Source organism: Desarmillaria tabescens (assembly GCF_030435595.1).
Source record: "Desarmillaria tabescens strain CCBAS 213 chromosome Unknown EV420scaffold_179, whole genome shotgun sequence".
In the NCBI taxonomy this organism is placed as follows: domain Eukaryota; kingdom Fungi; phylum Basidiomycota; class Agaricomycetes; order Agaricales; family Physalacriaceae; genus Desarmillaria; species Desarmillaria tabescens.
In genome coordinates, this window is record NW_026848478.1 from 22,414 (window position 1) to 43,241 (window position 20,828).

At 48.0% G+C, this 20,828-nt stretch overlaps 2 protein-coding genes and 2 non-coding genes across 4 annotated transcripts; 2 read left to right on the forward strand and 2 right to left on the reverse strand.

Moving 5' to 3' along the window:
• Nucleotides 1-249: 249 nt before the first annotated feature.
• On the forward strand, nt 250-1,351 carry EV420DRAFT_1488527 (uncharacterized protein; the record flags this gene model as incomplete). Its single annotated transcript, XM_060470621.1, has 7 exons — nt 250-384; nt 443-524; nt 634-697; nt 755-879; nt 943-1,005; nt 1,057-1,179; nt 1,209-1,351. 7 exons carry the CDS (start codon nt 250-252, stop codon nt 1,349-1,351), a joined length of 735 nt encoding a protein of 244 aa, XP_060321797.1.
• Nucleotides 1,352-1,476: 125 nt separating this feature from the next.
• EV420DRAFT_t334 lies at nt 1,477-1,568 on the reverse strand. Its single transcript has one exon. It is a non-coding gene; the product is annotated as a tRNA-Asp (tRNA).
• Nucleotides 1,569-15,500: 13,932 nt separating this feature from the next.
• Nucleotides 15,501-18,284, forward strand: EV420DRAFT_1771003 (uncharacterized protein; the record flags this gene model as incomplete). The annotated part of the gene is made up of 4 exons (XM_060481085.1): nt 15,501-16,283; nt 17,809-17,977; nt 18,031-18,156; nt 18,207-18,284. The coding sequence occupies exons 1-4, from the start codon at nt 15,994-15,996 to the stop codon at nt 18,282-18,284; spliced, it is 663 nt and encodes a 220-aa protein (XP_060321798.1). The 5' UTR covers nt 15,501-15,993.
• An 840-nt stretch (nt 18,285-19,124) lies between these two features.
• On the reverse strand, nt 19,125-19,220 carry EV420DRAFT_t333. The gene has a single exon. It is a non-coding gene; the product is annotated as a tRNA-Asp (tRNA).
• Between the last annotated feature and the right edge of the window lie 1,608 nt (nt 19,221-20,828).

Genomic DNA, 20,828 nt, shown 5'->3' on the forward strand with positions numbered 1-20,828 from the left:
GTAAAAAGCTGTAACTTATCCCCTGGAGGTTTTGTGCGACCCAGGACCCTAGGGCCTAACCCCAGTCAAAAGTCTGGAGACGTCAGGCGATGGGTAGAGACGTGTGTCGACTTTTTATCTACCTATATATGTCCGTCGATGTTCATCGACAATGTACCATAAATAGAACGAGAAAGAAGCGTACATACGTGAACCCACTCGCAGTAATCGTAACTCTGGTCTGTTTGCGATGTTCCTGGATATTTGGTTATGCAAGTTCACTACAGCTATGTCACAGCAGTCTGCATGGTGTTGCTGTTGGTAGCCGGGAGCGAAGTTTCCCAAGTCGAAGTCAGGATTCCCACGCCTCCTATCTTCCCTCTTACCATCACTGTCGCTGCCGTTGTAGGCGTCGTATTGCCTCTTACTGTCTCTGTGCCCTCGTTTCACCTTCCATGTCAAGCGGTACTTGAGCATATGTGCGGTTTCTGCTATCATAGACCAGCAAAAGCGCGCTGCCTTCATCACTGGGAATGGATCGAATGGTATGTCGCCCAATGCCCATTCTGTTTCTGTCGGTATTGTCCATCTTACCATCCATCCTAGAACGATTATCTACGTACTGAATTGTAGTTTAGGTCGCCACTTTTTCAGTTTGGGCGCATATATGGAGGGATATGAAGCAAGTAGCACATGAAACACTGCTGGTGCGTCCTAGGTGAGTCGCTGTCGTTCAATTCATGTATAAGCTGCCACATTTTCGCATTTTTTGCAGTACAGACGTGTTCCATTCCAAATGTCCCTTCCTTGGACTTGCCGCCGTCGCTACACGACTCAAACACGACTTTGGTACCCGCTCCTTGCGCCCGGCGGCTCCCTGCCTTAGCTTCAATGCTCCAGGTACGATATCGGCCGCTTCAGTGTCCCATATCATGATACTGATCTCTTTCTTTCATTTTTGAGGACGCACACAGTTGCGCTCATCACGAGCTGCAGAAACCCTTTCCTACTCGCATTCTAAGCATGGTATGCCTCTGTTCAGCCTCTTTTTCTCATATTGACTATCTTCATTATCAGAACGACTCCTCAGTTCGAGGCCTTCGATCTATGTTCTGTTGAGTGTCGACGAATCGCGCACACGAGTGGTGGATGGAACACTGCAGCGGCAATGTGGGGACAGGTGGTCGGGCAGGAAGTGTTGTATGCATGATGTATCACATGTATCGTAGTGCATGAAATGTATATATACGTATGTGGATGTCTGGAGAGGTACACAGATGAGCATCAGTACGGGTCCATGAACAACAATACACATCAATGCAAAGGCTACGAAAAGGCCCATTTTTGGACGTCTGTTGACGTCCATGGGTAAATCATTGGATATCAATGGCTGTCCACCCACGTCTATAGACTTTTGACTGGGGCCTAACCTCCGAGGCTCCGCCAGAGTCAAGATAATGTTAAAAAGGAATATTTAACAATTCCAACGCGAGGCATCTCTCTGACTGGGAGTCGAACCCAGCTTTCGCGCGACCATCTAACATCGACTGGGTGACAGGCGCGTGTACTAACCGATACACTATCAGAGATTGTTTACTTTTTTTCAATAAAACCTAAAATCTACAGATATTAAAATACTTACACTTAAACTTCAACACGTTCCTTTCATCGCTCTCCCAACTCGATATTTACTTCCTCAAGGGATTGATGAAGATGCGGTAGTCCTCCATACCCCAGAGCTTTTATGGGAGGAGCAGAAACGGAAGAATAGTCGGTGTGGTTTTCAGGTTGTAAAAAGAGGACTCGGACGTTGAATATGTACTAGGTACGCCCATGGGTTGATAACTAGTAGGCCCAATTACTGATACTATGGAATGATAGCGCCTCCTCTCTGTCTTCCACTCCCTCTTGCGGACTTATCTTCCCTCTGGTTTCGTGTTCGTTGTCTTTATATGCTGAAGGGAGGAAACGTATGAATAGCACCACGACTATGACCGCGACCTCTTCTTCGTATACCCTTGTCGCGCGTCGTCTGGGGGTCCATCCCTGAGCTGTCGAATTGCCATCCTTGGGGAGGCGTGACTGTCCAGACAGATCGAATGCCGCCAGAAACCCAGGCTATGCGCGCCCTAGCTCTAGACGGTTTTCATCATGCAACGTGCACTGTAGAAAAGACCAGACTTTGGCGGCACGCGCTCTTTGCGCGTACACCCGGGCTTCGTGGTGCGATCTTTAAAGGTAAGCGCATCCGACATAGTTCTAAGAAGAGACTCACAGTATGTATAGCGTCCGCCTATGAATCGCCTTTTTCAACAACTCCAGATACGGTCCAATCCTAATGACCCGAATCTCATCGGAAGAGGAAGCAATTTGCCAAGTTGAGTGGGGGGCTTTTGGAATGGCGGCCCTTCTCGCAGTTCTGCCCATTTGTTTCTGGCCCCAGATAACGGGTGGTTCCCTCGCCTTCCCTTGCTACTAGCTCAATGGTTATCTTTGGACTGACTCACTTCCGATGAGGAGGGAGGATTGGTTCAGGAAATTTTGACGGCTGATGCTCGGCAAGGACGACAATGAAGACACCGGTCATCATGCATCATGGACCAGCTATTCATAGAATTGCCAGGCGGACATGTACTGAAGAAGAGTACCACATGTTTGTGGAAGGGACGGTGTGTGTTCTTTTCTCTGGAACGATCATCTATGGTCACTCTCACTGCAGCTTTTTAAAACCCCATCTTTGTCTAGATCAATATGTGACATTGCGCAAAGTCCGTACAGATCCAACGTGCTCCTCTCTCAACGCCTTATCCTATATCCTGAGCTACAAAGCACCATCAAACATTAGACTGTAGTATGTAGGCAACTATAACTGCTGGATGGTGCGTTTCTAACACTCAGCCCACAGAATTGGCATCTACGTACTAATTTAAAACCGTCTTCCATTAATTGACTTCTATTATCAGCATACAATTGCATCGCAATACGAATGATCTTTTCTCCTTGATGATCCACCTGGATGGAATACACATCAACGGGGAGGGAAAGTAGACTACCTGATGCCCATTCCATGATTCTCCTTGTTCTCTTGCTTGTCTCCGACTCTGATTCATGGACCTGCCAGACATAGCTTTTACCCGATGTTCTTGGGACCGCACACCTATTTTGTCTTTGTCTTTGATACTTTGCAAAGAGAAGGACGAACGGCTCCGAGTTTGATGGCCCTTGGTCGTTCTCTTCCACGTTCATTCCGGGATTCCTGTTCTCCCGTAAAAGCTTGCTGGCAGTTTCTATCTTGGGAATAAACGACCTTCGACAAGCCTGGTACCGTGTCAGTAAATGTTTGTTCATGGTATTAATCCATCCCCGTTATGTTGGCTCAAAGAGAGAACTTGACAGGGATGACGCAGAGGAAACCAATCGCTGTACTCCTCGATGACTGGTATTTTGGATCAACCGCAGACCGAACTGTTGGACACGGATGATATACTCTGGAATGGAGAATAACAGCAAGAGTACGGCGTGCCCGTGGGTACGATGAAACTGACTTCTGCATGCCCACATTAATTGTCTGTAAAACAAGCACCGGCTGTTTCTGCGCCGGAATCTCAAACCGAGAAGAGGGGGGAGGCTAGAGGTCAGTGCGCTATTCTATGTTCTCACCGATCAGATGTGTAGCTGAGTCCCATCCTAGTACATCATTTCATCTTGGTTTAATTTATCAGCATATAATCGTGCCTGGACGAAATGCCAAGTGTTCCTTTCTGAAGGATGACTTTTATCGACGCTCGAGAGCAACTGAAGGGCAAAGCGCGAACTAGAAGTAAAGTGTCGTTGTCACCTGTTAGTGCGTTGCTGTATTGAAACTAAACCAATAGTTTTGAACAGCGAAGGGAGGACGATGATGTTTCGTTGCGATAAGATGAAGACAGTGGGTATTTCTTTCTCTGTTGCAATTGTAACCAGGAACACGCAACTCACTCTTCCTGGTACCGTGACCAGCTTCCATGTGGTCTTGCTGGGAGATATCTGCTTCTTCGTGGTCCCGCAATTGAGGCTAAACCTTGCTGGCCTATCCCTCCAGTCTCAGCGAGTGATGATGAGAAACATCTGCGGTACCTCATGGCTCTGCAGCATGTGTTCTGTATAAGACCTTCGTGTAATGATTGGCAGATATAGTTAACTGCCTGCACTGCATCTTTTTAACAGTCATCTCTTTCTTTCTTTTTCTATTCCCCTCTTTCTGCATGGCTTTGGCACCTGTACAAATCCCGCTTCTTGGTGCCACGTTTGGGGGAATTCTCGTCGGGGCCATTCTTTCTGCTATGTGAGTTTCAATTTCGTCGGTCGACGGCCAACTGACGCACCACTGTGTATAGTCTATTCGGGGTGTCTAATCTTCAATCGCTCTGGTACTTCAAACAGTATCCGAATGACTGGTGGTTTTATCGAGTCGCCGTGCGTGCTTTGTATGTTTGTGCTTTCAAATGAAGTCTAAGGAATTTATTGAACAGGTTGCGGTCATTTGGTTAGCCGCCCGGGGTTCATATCGACCTGAAACGTCTTCCTGATAACAAAGGACAGGATCCTAGATACACTAGACGTTGTGATTAGCACTCACGCGCTGTATTTCCTTCTCGTTGAGACTCGGATAGTGGGCAGGTTCCTCACTATGGATCAGCTTGAAATCATTTGGTACGCTATATGTTTGCTGCATTGTTTAACTGATTTTATCTGGCATGAAAGGAGCTGCAAAGTTTGTATTGTGATTGTAACGTTGAGACTGGTGGTTAACTTCTCGTCGACAGTTGCATATTCTTCTTGGAGTGCGTATTCTACCATATTGAGCCCAGTAGACGAAACTAACTTGTTATACTTCTCAGACTTTTTTCAAAGTAGCTGTTCAAGTGTGCGTTACGTCAAAAATCTTAATTGCTTCATTGACTTCAAGGCTCGTCCCTGGTAGTGTATATGCAATGCGGCTTTGGAAAGGTTTTTCATTGCTTCTTTGCCCTGACTCTTTGCTAACATTTACCGATATCCAGTCGGACAACACTTTCATAAAATCGTACCCTGGCTCGTTGTATGCTCATCTCACCGATTATCAACTGTTCGTTCATGCACCTTTCTCTTGTAGGTTCTCATTACTGCGTGCAATGCCGGTACGCGAACCTCGTATACCTTAGGGTTACATTGTTTCTGCAGCTATTATTTTCCATTCACTTCTTTAGGAACCGGAATATGTAAGTTCGTACTTCTCTTGCTCTCCACGAGTGCCTCACACTCTCCTTTTCATCAGATCTAGTTCATGCGACGTAAGTTCTTGAAGTCTGACACTACTTAATTTCGAAGTCCAAGACACTTTCCACAGTTACGAGATCTCCGGCTTCTCCGAAGTCCCCACCATCAGAGTGAGCACATATCAATCATCATTTGGCTCGTATCTTACCTGATGTAGACTCCAATCATCGTGTTGTTCTCGACGAGTACAGCAGTTGATTTTATCATCGCCATCGCCATGTGTTACTATCTGAACAGAAGCAGGGCAGCTTCAATGTTCCCTAAGTCCGTAATCTAGCCAGTTCCTCTCTCAGGTTATGGCATTGATATCATGTAAACTCAGCACCATTGCGATGCTGGTTGCGCTGATGCGGCTGATTCTGATATCTGGGCTGGTTACGAGGTGAACGTCAATCTTGGTACCCTTGCGACTGGCTCACAGTGGTACGCAGCATGTGCTCTACAGCCGTTCTTATAACGGTATTCCAATCACTATGTGCAATAGAATCTCAAGCTCATGGCCGACACAGTTTCTCGTTTGGCCCAATACACTCATATTCATTGGGATCGATTTCATGCTGCCAAGATGTCAGTCCTTCATCGTAGACCCACGAATTTGACACATTTATTATTTGCAGTGTTTATCAACTCTTTGTTAGCAATGTGTGTATCAAGCGCCATCATCGGGGACTCTCTGGTCACTTACTCCAGTGCCTAGGCTCAACGCACGAAAGGAACTCCGAAAGATTCAAGGCTCTCAGTTTTTGGAACCGAACAGCGACTCTCAGCTGAGACTTAAATCTAGATGCGAGTGCAATGGAGGAACGGAGATGGTATGCGGATCGCACACTCATTCAACGGTAACTGACAGACAGACTGCTAGCCCATCGTTATATCTATGAGGATTGAGTCGGAATCGGTTTAAACGTAAAATTGGGTTCAAACGTCTTACTATTGCAATGATTTGTAACATGCAAGCTGCTACACATAACAAAGGTGTTCTACACTAGGCCGATGTATCGTAGTAGGATATTATTGGAAACTTATTCCTTTCCTCGCCATCCACTTGCTGCAGTCCCGAATTCGAGCCAAGCTGGTTCTTCATAAGCCCTGGATTCCATAAGGGTGATTTTCCCCTCGGTATCTCGCTCCAAGCCTATGGTTATCTGATTAGCCCACGAAACTGTTTGTAGAGTCTTTTGAGTGCTCCGCATCTCTTGGCTATCTGACCCGTAGCATCGATGTCGATTTCGATAAGAAAGTGGACGCGAGCTAAACGAGGCGCTTCTGCCAGGTCAAATATCATGGTAAACTAATGAAAATTAAAACCTGTATAATTGGGTTTAATGATAGGAACCTACCTCATCGCCACTGCATGGCAGGAATAGTATCTCCTCTAGAGAACGGAATTCAGTCAGGTGAGAGAGAGCTGGCACATGTCCGCGCATCCAAAGAGCATCCCAGCGCGTTCCAAACCACAACGTTTTGAGCTTTCCAGTAGAAATCTTGTCAAGGATATAGTTTATATATGGCTTGCGTAGTGGAACTAATATGAGGAGCACTTCCAGATTGGGCAAAGATCCTTTAGGGGGCATCCATATGGCCTATGAATGATTGTGAGGAAAACAGAGTTAGCTAACGGTACGTACTGCGAACCAGCTGGCCACATCGTCGGCGTACCAGTGCTCCGAAAATGATGGCTCTGTCGTTGGGCATGTCCATCGAAGATCGAGATGAGTCAAGAGATGTTGCTGCGATTCTGAAAGGGAGGAGATTCCATACAAAGTTCGCATGATCGTGGAATCAAAGGGAGTCCCTCGTGCCTCGATTATCTGCACGCCATCAACACGCGCATGTTCCAAAATGGAGCGACTGTAGATACGTTCAAACTTGACATGCTTTAGAAAAGGCCGCGAGTAGTCCAAAGAGAAGGCATTAATGTTTAGCGAACACGCTGAGATAGAAAAACTTTCGAGCGCTGGCATTTTGAGGATGATCGGGACGATAATATTGGATAAACAGTTGCAGTTATGATTGTAGTGGTCATATTCGCATTCGACTGATGCATGAGTGACACCGACGAAACGAGGGAGCTGCTCTAGTAGGATTCTGGATATTTTGATGTCTGGGAAGCCACTGCAGCGAAATGAGATAGACCTGACTGAGTCGCGGCGGTTTTCATCGGAATAGGCCGAGCAAAAGTTAGAATAGAAGCTATGGCTCTCAGGAAGGGGTAAGGAGAGGGCGATGTTTATCTCTTGAAACGTTAAAGGACGGGCAATTGTAAGAAGGGTATAATTTCCAACAAGGGCCGAAGCTAGTGCTTCCTGCCATCCGTTTGTTTCCTCTTGCAACCCATTTGCAAGTTGCAAATAGGCAGGACATCACTGAAGGAGACCTATCCAATATCACGAAGCCTTCCAACTCCACTCTGATAGAGCACTCGTTAATGCGTGCAGTGCCTGAGATCAATCCCAGTCAGAGAATAGTATATTGAAGATTGAGGTTTTTTTTTTGCCTTGCGGATGAGTCCTACAATCGTTTACAATTTCTCACCCATCCGCAAAATGTGGTATCAACACCATGTATCGAATTAGAACTGCCTGTCTCAGCTGGTAAATCACCTGGAGAGCGGGTATAAACTATGACGATAAAGCTATTGTTATGATTCCTTTTCTCATGCATAAATCTCCATGATGAGAACCCAGTGGTGTACGAGAACCCAGCCTGATTACAAAGAAGGTCAACGAGCCGCCAAAAAAAGATGAAGCGCACTGACCCAAATATGTCTCCATTCCAGTTTGTATTGAGGCTTGACTATCGACCTGCCCAACACAACCGCCAGGCCCGGGTGTACACTATTCTGCGGCATTTAACCAGTGACTCGGAGTTAGGAGTTGGTAGTAGCTAGCGTTCGCTTGTTAGTCCTCTCTTCGAACTAACAAATCAAACAGACGTACCTGCACAGATACCCCACGTCACGATCCCGCCACTTTCTTGACCCAGGAGGACAAGGCTGATCTGGACGCATGGTACAGAGATAGTGCCATTTCCCGCATGGACAGGTCAGCACGATCCCGATGAACAGTAGCTAACACGAATATGGGAACAACCTGTTCTCTTCTCCGACGACCTGTAAATCACGCTATGGACAAAAGGTTGGTAGTCGCATGAGGACGCGTGTTATTAGGAGCGAACAGATTCCGTATGTTCGAAGAACCACAAACCAGATACAAGTCGTCCAACTGCTACCTCCAGGTCGCGCCATCACGCGCACGTCTCTCCATGAAGATGGTGTGTGAGTGGGTGGTAAGGTCGGGAGAAAGCAAGGGGAGAGTGACCATGTTGAGGGCGATGAGTTCCCAAAATGGTGACAGTCACGTCTCTTTCACCCGCACGGTTTTGGCACCGACATTCACAGGATACCAAAACGAACGAACTAGTGTCTGTACCAGGAAAGGGTGGGTGATTGCAAAAATCCTGCCTACCCCAAAGTGAACGAAACTCGTGAGACCATTCTCAAGCCTATAAGCTCCAATAGGACATCGATTAACACGCCCACACGGACGAAAACTGGGTTCGACTCCCAATCAGAGCATATTATGCAACACGTAACCTTTTTTCCCTTCCTGCAAGGTCTACCATCTACGTGCAGTAGGATTGCGTATTGCGGAACAAGGAGATCATGCACATGTTTGCAAGAGACAACTATTAATATTGTACTCATTCTCTAGCCAAGATAACACCAGGGGTTCAACTCCCACTTGGGACGTACCAAGGTACCTGATGATGACTACAATACAAGGAAGCGCGTGGAGTGTACGATCCCGATGAGTGATCTATAGTGAAGGTGTGTGTTCTCGAGGGTGCCAAGGTCCTTTTTCGTGAGGGCGATGTGGATGAGGACACGACGGCATGAGAAGGAAGACACTGAAACCACTAAACAACTCGGACCTGCCCTTTGCTTAGAAGACATATCAGGTCCCACCCTTGAGCACGTCTTCTCATGGAACCTGCTGGCTCGTCGAAATGATGGATGCTCTGAACTTGGTATCAGAACCATCCCTGAGTCGTCTCTTCTCGTAAATGGCATAGAGACATATAACGGATTTAATTTGACACGAGTGTTGAGGATGATGATGAAGAGGGCCCGAGATACGCTAGCCATCTTCAACTGATCTTGATATTAGTTTGGACCTATACTGGAGAAAAAGGAGGGAAGGCAAAGAATCCATGGTATTAGCTAGTAACGGATCGGTCAGTCTAATCCACCAAGCGGAGGACGATATACTCACATGGGGATTCTATCTCCTCTGACTACCCATAGAGCGAAGTCTTGAATCAAAAGAGAAGGGGTGTCGGCTGCGAAGCGGGACTGGGATGGTAGCGAGCATCTCCTTGCACACGGATGAGCATGAGTTCCCGTGGCAATTTCGAATCACTCAACTGCGCAACTGGCTTTCCCTCCTATCCTCCCATGGACCATCATATTTCCAGGCTCCTTGTCCTCCGTGTATTGGAGCCATCTCGCCATCCAAGCGCTACTGGGCATTGGTAGTGGCTAGCACTCGCTCATTAGTCCTTTGCCGAGTCGCGTGCACATGCGACTTGGAGCACCCTACGCCATGATCCCGTCACCGAGGTTGGTTGCATGTCTTCCAGAGGGTACGCGATCGGCAGCTGGCCTGGAACACACGAAGATGGGAATGACCCGCTCCTCTCCAACGATCTGCAAATCATGATATGGACAAGGTCTGGATGCGTGTTATGAAGAGCGAGTGGTCAAGGACAGAGTACGATTCCATATGCTCGTCCGACAGCGAACTGGATCCAGATAGCCCAACTGCAACGCCGGCAATGACGTCGAATCATGTTGAGGCGGAGGAGCGAGGCGAGTTCCCAAAATGGCAGTCGTGTCTCTTCGCTTCGTGGATGAGTTGGTGTCTAGTGCCAGGAGGAGGAAACCATCAATCGCCAAAAAACCTGCGTGCCTGCGAGCATGGAGAACGACAAGCGCCAATTCTGGAGGAGACACTGTCGATGGATACGCATGCCAGGTGGGAGGCGGAGGAGCGAAGAAGACGGCCGGATTTGGATTGGCATTGCACACATCTTTCTCTGTGCTCTCCACCCCATTGCCTGGACAAAAATCCTTCGCCGATAGCCCTACCGACACCCTGTTACAGTGGCAGACCGGAACTGCTGGGTGATAATGGAGTAGGGTAGGATTCTAAGGATGTCAGCCCGGGGAGGATAGCCCCTCCAGTACAAGATATGGTGGTCTGATTCGTCTGAAGAGGTGCACAAATCGAGATGAGGATCGGTATGGACTTGTCTGGAGGTTGTTGGTTCTGCGCGCGTGGGTCTTTAGGTCAGCCTCCTCATGCATCTCTCCACTGAGCCGGCACGCCACACCACAGAAAAAGCGTAAAATATATGAACATGTATATACCAAAATCACTGTTGAGAAAGCTCATCGAAGAGATGAATGGTACTGACCTAAAGTCCCACGTGCCAGCCCGAAATTTGCACGCACCCTCCATACCGACCCTCATCTCGATTTGATACTCGACGATCATCGTAGTCGACGCCAGCCATCGTCTCGCATGGAGGGACTTATCCTCCCCGTGCGTGGACAGTCGACCATACACCGTTCCGAGCGACTGGCACAGAGACGATGTAAAAAGCGCGATGTGGACGAACGACTCGCCTACTAAGCGCGAGAAAGGGGTGTCAAAGCTGACCTCTCCTTCAGTCTAAAGCTGATGGCCTCTCCATTCGCGTACACGATGTCGGAACGTGGGTTGTTGAGGGTGAGCAGAAGAGTGGTGCGAAGGATATTCGACGAATCACGAGTGAATTTGGTGTAGACGCGAGAGGCCATGGCGCACGGAGGTTCCACGACCCCTCCCAATCAGCATACACCGTCTCTCCACGAGACCTGCCACTCGTAAATCCACCAACAACGCCTCTCTCTCAGGATTGGTGCATCTCCGACGTCTTCCACGCACTTGGGCGACTGGCAGCTTTCCCCTCTCCTCCGTTCGATTTGGTGTTGGGAATTTGGAGAGGATCATTGAATCGCGCTGTTGATTATGACGATAGGGTGCAGGGGGCTGGTTTGTGGAACAGGGTAAGCTGGAATGAGAGTGCATACACGCGTGAGGTTTGTGCTGAGAGAGAGAATGGAACGGGTGAAGGTGAATCGCCTAATCAGGTCTTTTCATTTCGTTGTATACAGCGCCTGCAGGGAAGGTCTCTCCGTGACCGTCCATCTTTATACCTCATAACTCTCCTCGTGCACCTGAAGCTGATATCAGAAAAAAAGTCAGAGTAAGCTCACAGGAGAGACAAAGAGTACCAGTACTGACCTAAAGTCCTGCCAGCCCGAAACCAGCATCCTACCTCCAGAGTCCGAGTCCACAACGACCTTCAGCAGCGTACACAGTCGACGCCAGCCATCCTTCAGCGCTAGCATCGGCAGTAAAATGAGTGGGGCTAGCGTTCATTCATTAGTGCTCCCTTCAAACCTCCGAGTCAAACACACGCACCTTGCACGGACATCTTCAGAATCCTACTCCGTTATCACGGCGCACTCCCGATATCTGACGCTGGCAGAAAACAGAGCGACGCCTCTGCTACGAACAGGAAGCCATACAAGAACGAACGTATCGTCTCCCGTTTGAGCGACTGGCACAGAGACGCTGTAAATAGCAACGTCGTCCCCAGGAAAACTGCACGAACCCAACTTGGCGCCGAAGGAGGGATACGAATGGCGCTCGCCTAGCGCAGGAAAGGGATGTTGAAACTGCGCTCCTGTTCGTCTAAACGACTCTCGAAGCCAAAGACCCCTCTCAGAGCATGCTCAGCCATGACGCGACGCACAGAGACTCCACGCCCAGTCCAAATTTATCCAATTCTCTTCTCTCTTCCAGGCCACCCATACGTCGTCTAGCTCGCGTGTTCATCAACTGCTTTTCTCCAAAATCGATGCTTGTCGTGCTCTGGCATGCTGGTTTTTTGGATCCTTCCTCTCGGTACAGTTCGTCCCTCTTTGGCATCCGAGTCTTGTCAACGTTGGTGCTGAAATCGTGGTGGTGTCACAGGCTGGTTGATGAACGTAACGGGGCAGAAGTGAAAGAGACGCGATGTGACTACCATTTTGGGAACTCATCTCGTTCCTCCGCCTCGACGTCATCGCGCACCACTCTCCCCTGCTATCTTCTGACCCTACCATCCTCAAAACACCACCCACTCGATGTATGCTTTAATAGTGGGACCCGGCATTGCAGTTGGGCTATCTGGATCCAGTTTGTGGTCGGACGAACACGTACTCCGTCCTCTAAATGTCGATGACCGCCACTTGCTCTCGATAACACGCATCCAGACCTTGTCCATAGCGTGGTTTGCAGGCCGTGAATCAGGATTCAGGATCCCGTACTAGTCGGTCACCCTCTGGAAGACATGCGACCGTCCAGATCAACCTCGGTGACGTGATCATGGCGTAGGGTGCTCTGAGTCGTGCGTGCACGCGACTCGGCACAGGACTAATGAGCAAACGCTAGCTACTACCAATGCCCGGTACCAATGACACTGCTTGGATGGTGAGATGGCTCCAATACCCAGAGGACAAGGAGCTTAACAACACGATGGTCCACGAGAGAATGCATGGTTGGGAGGGAAAGCCAGTTGTGCAGTTGAGAGAGTAGCGTGTTTAACTTTAGAGCACCCAATGCACTGTGTCGTCCGGGATCAATCACTGTCGTGTCATTGCATGTCCGAAGTTTCATTCTCACCTCATCAACATTGGTGACCCGGGAACTCATGCTCACCGTACACGATGAGGAGATGCTCGCTATCATCCCAGCCCCGTTTCGCAGCTGATACCCCTTCTCTTTTGGTTCAAGACTTCGCTCTATGGGTAGTCAGAGGAGATAGAATCTCCATGTGAGTATATCGTTCTCCACTTGTTGGATTAGACAGACGGGACCGTTACTAGCTAACACCGTAGATTCTTCGCCTTCCCTCCTTTCTCTCCAGCCTAGGTCCAAAATAGTAATCGGACTCGGAGTCTGGACAAATACGTTCTGAGCGGAAGTCGAACCCACATGTTCCTGCATCAATCAACAGAGCAGGGAGGAAAGGAGTTGGGAGGTACGCTCCATTCGACTTGACTCTGCAATGTGATTCACAGGTTCCCATGCAGGAGACCCCATATACGTCACTTGCCCAAATTCATCTCACGGACGCATTGAAAGAGAGGTTCATGCTCAAGGTTTGATATGATATCTTGACCTGCACGAGAAGAAGAAAAGAGCGTGTTTTGTGAACTCTATCGCTGCTTGTGCTCGTTTATCGTTTGCATAGGATCGCGGCCTTGTGAGTCCAATTTTAAGAAAAAGACGTTCGCTCACACATGGAGAGATGATGTGTATCTTGACGGTGGGAACCTGGCGTCGCAATTGGGCTATTTTGAATTCTCTCCTGCCACCCTCCAAGTCGATAACACGCGTTCCTCGTCCTTGTGATAAAGAGGAGCGGGCAGTTCTCATCTTCATGTAGTCGCTGTTCAGTGTTCGTCAAGATTCCGCCGACTTCAGTTCAACATGCAGTTTTCGTTCGAAATAACATTATCTTTGTATTGATTGCTTGCCTTCTGGAAGGATGTGTGGCCAGAGGATTGGAAAGAGTTGCGTGGAGACATACCTGAGTCAGTATTCGTCGTCTCTCCTTGATGAACCTATTCTGACCTTTTTTTCGCTATCAGGATGGGTTCTCGCGCGTGCATCTCTACGTTCTCACCACATGGAGAGTAATAGCAGAGGTTTATGCCGACTCGGGCCGCAACGGCTTACCTACCAGAAGGTGTCCTGAAATTTAATTTACGTGGTGCCATTTCTCCACATTGATATCATTTCACAGGTGGATGGGAAACGATTTAGGACTCAGTATATCTTACTGTCTTATTCTCTGACTTGGGGGTCGAACCTAGTATACATACGCATCAACGAGTGATGTTGGAAGGCTAGGGATATAAGACAGGTCGATGGTAAGTTTCTCACCTTGTTCATTTAAACAAACGGACGACAAAACGCACTAGCTGATCCTCATGCTTCTGCCGAAGCAAGAGGCAAAACACAAACAAGATTTCATCTGCTATTGTCTTTCATCGGGAATTGAACCCGGACCGAACCTGTATAATGGGTACTCCAAGCTGAGACACGAGTTGCAAGTGTACCAGCTAGGGGAAAGGTACTGGACAGGGGATACTTGGCTTTCTTCCTGCTTGGGCTGGAACCGAACGTCGACCAGTTACCTCTCGCGCGTGTTGAGAGACAAAAGCAAAAATTCCCACACACGTACGTTTAATTCTCTGACAGGGAGTCAAACCCTCTCGTACCCGCACCCATAATCCAGCCACATAGGAAAACTTTGCTAGCTCTGTTCGTCAGCCAACGCTCCCTGACTCGCTTATCTCTGAATCTATGATGTTGAACAAAGCGTGAATGCGTGGAGTTTGGGGGGACAAGGGCCCTGAGAGAGAGACACGGCCCACCGTTCACGGGTGAAGAAGGGTAATGGCCTGACTCAACTTCCTTCATTCGGCTATGGTGTACAGGGAAATGATGTACTTTGCCTCGTTAAAGACGCAACATCGGCTTTCATAACTCTCTTCATCGTGCTGATACCAGATAAAAGTCAGAATAAGCTCATCGGACATATGAAGGGTACTGACCTCGACAAGCCCAGCGCATACGGAATCATCGACCAAAACAAGCAGGCTACCCTCAGAACCCAAGCCCATTCCGATCTTCATCTCAATTCAAGCATACACTACTCGACGGCCTTGCTCGTTTATCGACATCGGCAAGGTACATAGTCGGCGCCAGCCATCCTTTGAACTGGCATAAAAATGTGTCGAGCTAGCACTCATTAGCGCTCTCTTCATACCCGCCGAGTTAAAAACGCGTACCTTGCGGTGAAAACAGTCCTGCGATCGGGGTCCTGTCCGGTTAGCCAAATTCATCCAGAAGGACGACACAGTCTCCAGCAAAAACAGCTGCTATAGACGATACCGATAGCCAGTCTGCATGAGCGGTGCTTTCAGGATAGTAGGGCTGAGGGAGAGTGGCCAGTGAAGCTAAGGATCACGTTGAGGCGGAGGAACGAGCCGAGTTCCCAAAATGGCAGTCACGTCGCGTCTCTTTCACCCGCATGTCACTCAACCACCCGTTGATACCATTATGATTTTGGCTCTAGCGTTCATATAAGATATCAAGCAGGGACGAACTCCTATCGCGAAGACGGTCTCGCCTTCAATAACCCACGTTTCCCAACCTGTCCTGTCAGAAAAGTGTATTTTCTCCAGTAGTTATAGTGGAACTGAAAATACATTTTCTCCAGTAACTATAGGGCTGCCTTTCTAGTCACAGCCGGTGATAGGACCCACGTGCATCGTCTCTTGATTACTTTTTCCCGTGCTTCCCGTTCCCTTTCGCAAAATCTGATCCCATCCCATGGTTCGTATAAAAATAATATTACAAGTAGATACATAGAGTAAAGGAATATATTTAGTCATTCGATATGTAGATAAAATATGACACCGGTGGGCGGGCGATATTGACGGCGGTGATCGGGAGGCATGGCCAAAAAAGGGGATCATTGCACTGCCGTAGTGGCTGATACAAGCAGGAAACATCGGGTGCCGGGATAGGGAGCGGGCGTGCGGCAGCTACCATGTCGATCGGCAGGGGCTTCCGTGATCGTGCAACCATGAATTCAGGCACGTCTGTTACGGTCTCAGGTACCCTTTCAATGGCCAAAAAGACGTGCTTTCCATTGTCGTCACCCGCCATCCGCATCCCGACCTCCCTCGCACCCTCCCGCCCTTCTGCACCTCTCCAATACACTTTATCCCCCTCCATCCCTTGGCCGCCATTTTTCGTGACTATGCTTCTAAAGACCTCCACCCTCACGCCGTTGCTGTTACCTCCCTGGCCGCCACCGCCATCGTCGTCCCGCATATGGTGAGGGAAAGAAGCGGAAAAAGAAGTGGCACAGCCACTCGATCACTCTGCGGTTTCACGGACCGGAGCGATTGAGCGAGTGGAATGAATACCGGGGATGCATCCTCTGCTCCATTCCTGCATCCCGAATGCCCGAGAATCATCGGAATGTAATGCTATTGTATTATACAGTATATTTATATACTTTCCTATATATTAAATAAATCCCAGCATTGATTAATATGCATTTTACGGTTGAAAAACTGCATTTTGGTTCATTTGCTAGCATATACTCATTGTATGCTGTTCTATACACCATAGAAAAGAATATGATGGGCTGCATATGCGAGATTATGTAGTATACTATCCAAACAAAGTGTCTGATCCATGGCGATCTTTTCGTAGAAACATCGTTACTCACTTCATTGCTTAGAAGAACTGTTAGAAATCCGCCCTCAGTGCACTTTCGTCTGACCAAAATAAAATTGTATCACGGCTTCAGGGCAGGTACATTTTCAGACATATACTACTCAGAATAGATGAAATCCATGGTTTTATTGACTCTGTATTCTCATTTGAATGTGTACTATGGGATAAAGGATGCAGAGTACTTGCATTTGATACCATAATTCATATTTATCTACAAATCAGCTAGAATGTATGGATAACTAAGCTATACATGATACATAAATGCCAATAGACACTATATATTTGATTTTAGAGGGATGGAAGAGCCTCATAACTGTACAATTGCGATCCATTGCTTGCTGCAGTCAATTTAGGGGTTGTCCGGCAAATTCCGGAAATCCACTCGAAATGTTCTTTTTTCACTAGTTCATACATGCATTAAATATAGTCATGATTGAGTCATTAGTGCACATTTTATACAAAAAAAAAACACCATATCTATCTACTATCCCCTAAATTGAATCCACTATCGGATTGGGAATGCTACTGACGTAGTTCCTGACGATCGGAGACAAAAGCAGAGCGTGATAAAAAGGGAAAGTCGAGGCACATCTATCAGGGGGCCAATGGGAGTCAAGGCGGCATACGATGGGTATACAACGGCTGAAAGTAAGTCCAAAATATATTTCGCCGAGAATATGTCAAATGTAAATAGAATTTGACAGGGCCTTATAAATTGTATTTTGACAGCTCCAGTAGTTACTGGGGAAATTGTACTTTCGGTTCCCCTGTAGTTACTGGGATAAATTGTATTAAATGGACAATACAGCCTCCGTTTCCTACCGACAACCACGTACTCGCATTTCGAATCGAACGGGACCGTCTCTTGCTTATCAAGTTCGGTGCCAAGTTGGTTTTACTAGGGACGACATTGCTTTTTGTGCCAGTCGCTCGCTTGATGGAAGAATATCCTAGAAAAATGCATCAGAGGGTGGTGTGTGTTTTGATGGTGGGACCCGGCATTGCAGTTGGACGACTTGGATCCGGTTCGCGGTTGGACGAACATACGGAATTGTACCCCCTCCTCCGAATGTAAATGTCCGCCGCTCGCTCTCGCTAACAGTGACCCGCGCCTCAGCGCTGCTACCAACCTTGTCCATAGCGTGATTTGCAGGACGTTGCAGAGGAGCGAGTCTCTGTTCGAGTCGCTCGCCCTCAAGAATGACGTTCTCCTGCGGCCGTCCAGATCAACCTCGTCCTGCTGGGTGAAGAACACGGCGGGGTCATGGCATGGGGCATCTGTCTCCGTACGTTCATCACACTTGGAGGGTCGAAGAGAAGACTAATGAGCGATTGCTAGGTACTACCAATGCCCAAAGTACGACTTTCCCTCCCAGTCCCTGGTCCAATGCCATCGGATAGTGCATACGCAGAAGAGTGGAAATGGTTCGCGTTGAGGAACAAAACGGAATGGAGACATACTAGGGTGAGTACGCTTCCGTCTCTGGATGACTTGCTAACCTTCTTTGCTATCAGGGGGGTAGTCGTGTACCATTACGTTCTCATTATGCGATGCCACGCAGAAAGATGCGCACCAAAGAGGGGGTAGGGTAATAGTAGTATAGTTTACGCCGAATCGGCGAATTACCTACCAGGCAGGCGTTCTAATCTACATCGTGCCATCTCTCCGTTCTACGGGTGGACAAGAAACCATTGTCCCGGGACGACGGACTCATCGACATGCGCAAGGGGAAAAAAGCTACGTCTAGACTTCGTACCTTCTCTTATTCTCTGGCTGGGGATCGAACCCAGCATACGCATGCGCATTAACGAGTGCTTCATCAGAGTAATGTTGGAATCCAGAGTATGATCGTAATATACTATGCCGCCGGCAGTAGGTTTTCTTGTCCTGGTCATTTGCCTTTGTACGCAAGAGGACTAGCTGATCCTCGAAAGAGGAAAAAAAACTGGCACGCTTTTCTTCATCTTCATTGTCTTCCACCGGGAGTCGAACCCGAACTCAAGGTCTAAGTGTAATGTGTACTCCAAGTCGAGACACTTAAGGGATGTGTAGCTACCACTAGGTTCCCAAAGCGAGTCTTGTTTTTCCAACCCGGCTGCCTCTCTGTATTCCTCAGGGTGCGACTCGGATTGAGGGCAGCTGAGTTGCCAAGTTTGGAGTCGAACGTGTCTGACAATCCCATCCAGTCGTTTGTAGAGGTTCAGACATAGATAATGTTTGAGAGGCCTCTTTGTGTTGAACCCGTCCTGAGTCAACACTCAAGACTCAAGCTGCAAGTTAAGAAAGGTGTTACTCTTACTCCCCCCCTCCCCTCCTTCTCTGGAGATTTCGTGCGTATTGCGCAACCCTAGCGCTGCTTGGCCCCGGGCGGCCGCCCAAGTCAAGATCAAGATAATATCAAAAAGCATTATTAGTGTAGCCACCAATCTCATCTCTCTGACTGGGAGTCGAACCCAGCTTTCGCGCGACCAAATTCTAAGCACCACGAAGATGACAGGCGCGTGTACTAACCGATATACTATCAGAGATGTTATCAATAGGTTTCAATAAGATTTAGAACCCACAGATATTTCACATAATTCTTACCTTCAACTAGTGCTGCCTCCCAGCTCGGTATTTACTTCCTCAAGGGGTTAATGAAGATGTGGTAGTCCTCCATTCTCGAGAGCTTCCATGGTGGGAACAGAAACGGAAGGGCAGTCAGTGTGGTTTTCAGTTCATGGTTGGGAAAGAAGGACATTGAATACGTACTTGGCGGGTACGTGCATCTGGTTTGATAACTGGACAATTGCTGAGACTATGGAATAATAGCACCTTTTCTGTCTTCTATTCCCTCTGATCTCATGCTATTTGCCTCCATATGCCTGAAGGGAGGGAACACGTACAAATAACACCAGGACTATGATCGCGACCTCATTCCTTGTTATATGCCCTCCCTGAGCTGCCAAATCGCCATCGTCAGGAACACATGACTCCAATCATGTCAGATGGAAAGGCGACAGTTAGCACATGAACACTGCCAGAAACGCAGACTTTGTGCACGTCAGCTCAAGACGATTTTCGTTGTCGCGCTCCACTGTAGAGAAGACCAGACGTCAGCGATACCTGTTCTTTGTGTATACCCGGGCTTCTCTGCCTGTTGGTTTCTAGCCTTAGATAACAGGTGGATGTTTCCCACTTTCCATTGCTACCAGCTCAATGCCTACGGGTCGCTTCCGATGAGGAGAGGCCAGTGGGAATGTGCTGTTGAAGATGTTGCAGAAATCGGTTGTTCTGGACCAGCTAAACATAGAGTTGTCAGGCAGACGGTTTATGAAGAAGAGCAACACATGTTCATGGAAGGTAAGGTATGTGTTCCGTTGTGCGGAACGATCATTTATGGTTACTCTCGCAGCTTTTTAATACCCCGTCTTTTTCTAGATCGATGTGTGGCATTGCATACTGTAACGTGCTCCTCCCTCTCAACACCTTATCCCGGATCCTTAGTTGCAAAGCACCATCAAGCATTGGACTTTGGTATGTAGACGGCTCTGACTGCTGGCATGTTTACAATACTCGGCCGACAAAATTGGCGTTCTTCATCTAATTTAAAACTGTCTTCCATTAATTGATTTCTATTATCAGCATACAATTGTATCACCTCCTTGAGCGGTACGAACAATCTTTTCTCCTTGATGATCCACCTGGATGGAATACACGTCAACGGGGAAGGAAAGTAGACTACCCGATGCCCGCTCCCTGATTATCCTGGTCTCTTTGCTGGTTTGCGGACGTGCCAGACATCGTTTCTACTCAATGTTACTGGAACCGCACATCTGTCTTGTCTTTGCCTTTGATACTTCTCACAGGGAAGGACGAACGGCTCCGAATTTGATGGCCCTTGGTCGTTCTCTTCCACGTTCATTCCGGTTTTCCTGTTCTCCCGTAAAAGCTTGTTGGAAGTTTCTATCTTGGGAATAAGCGACTTTCGACAAGCCTGGTACGGTAAATGTTTGTTCGTGATATTAATCCATCCCCGTTACGTTGGCTGAAAGAGATAACTTGACAGAGATGACATGGAAGGAATCACCCGGTGTGCTCCTCGGTACTAACTGGTACTTTGGATCAACCACAGACCGAACTGTTAGGCGCGGATG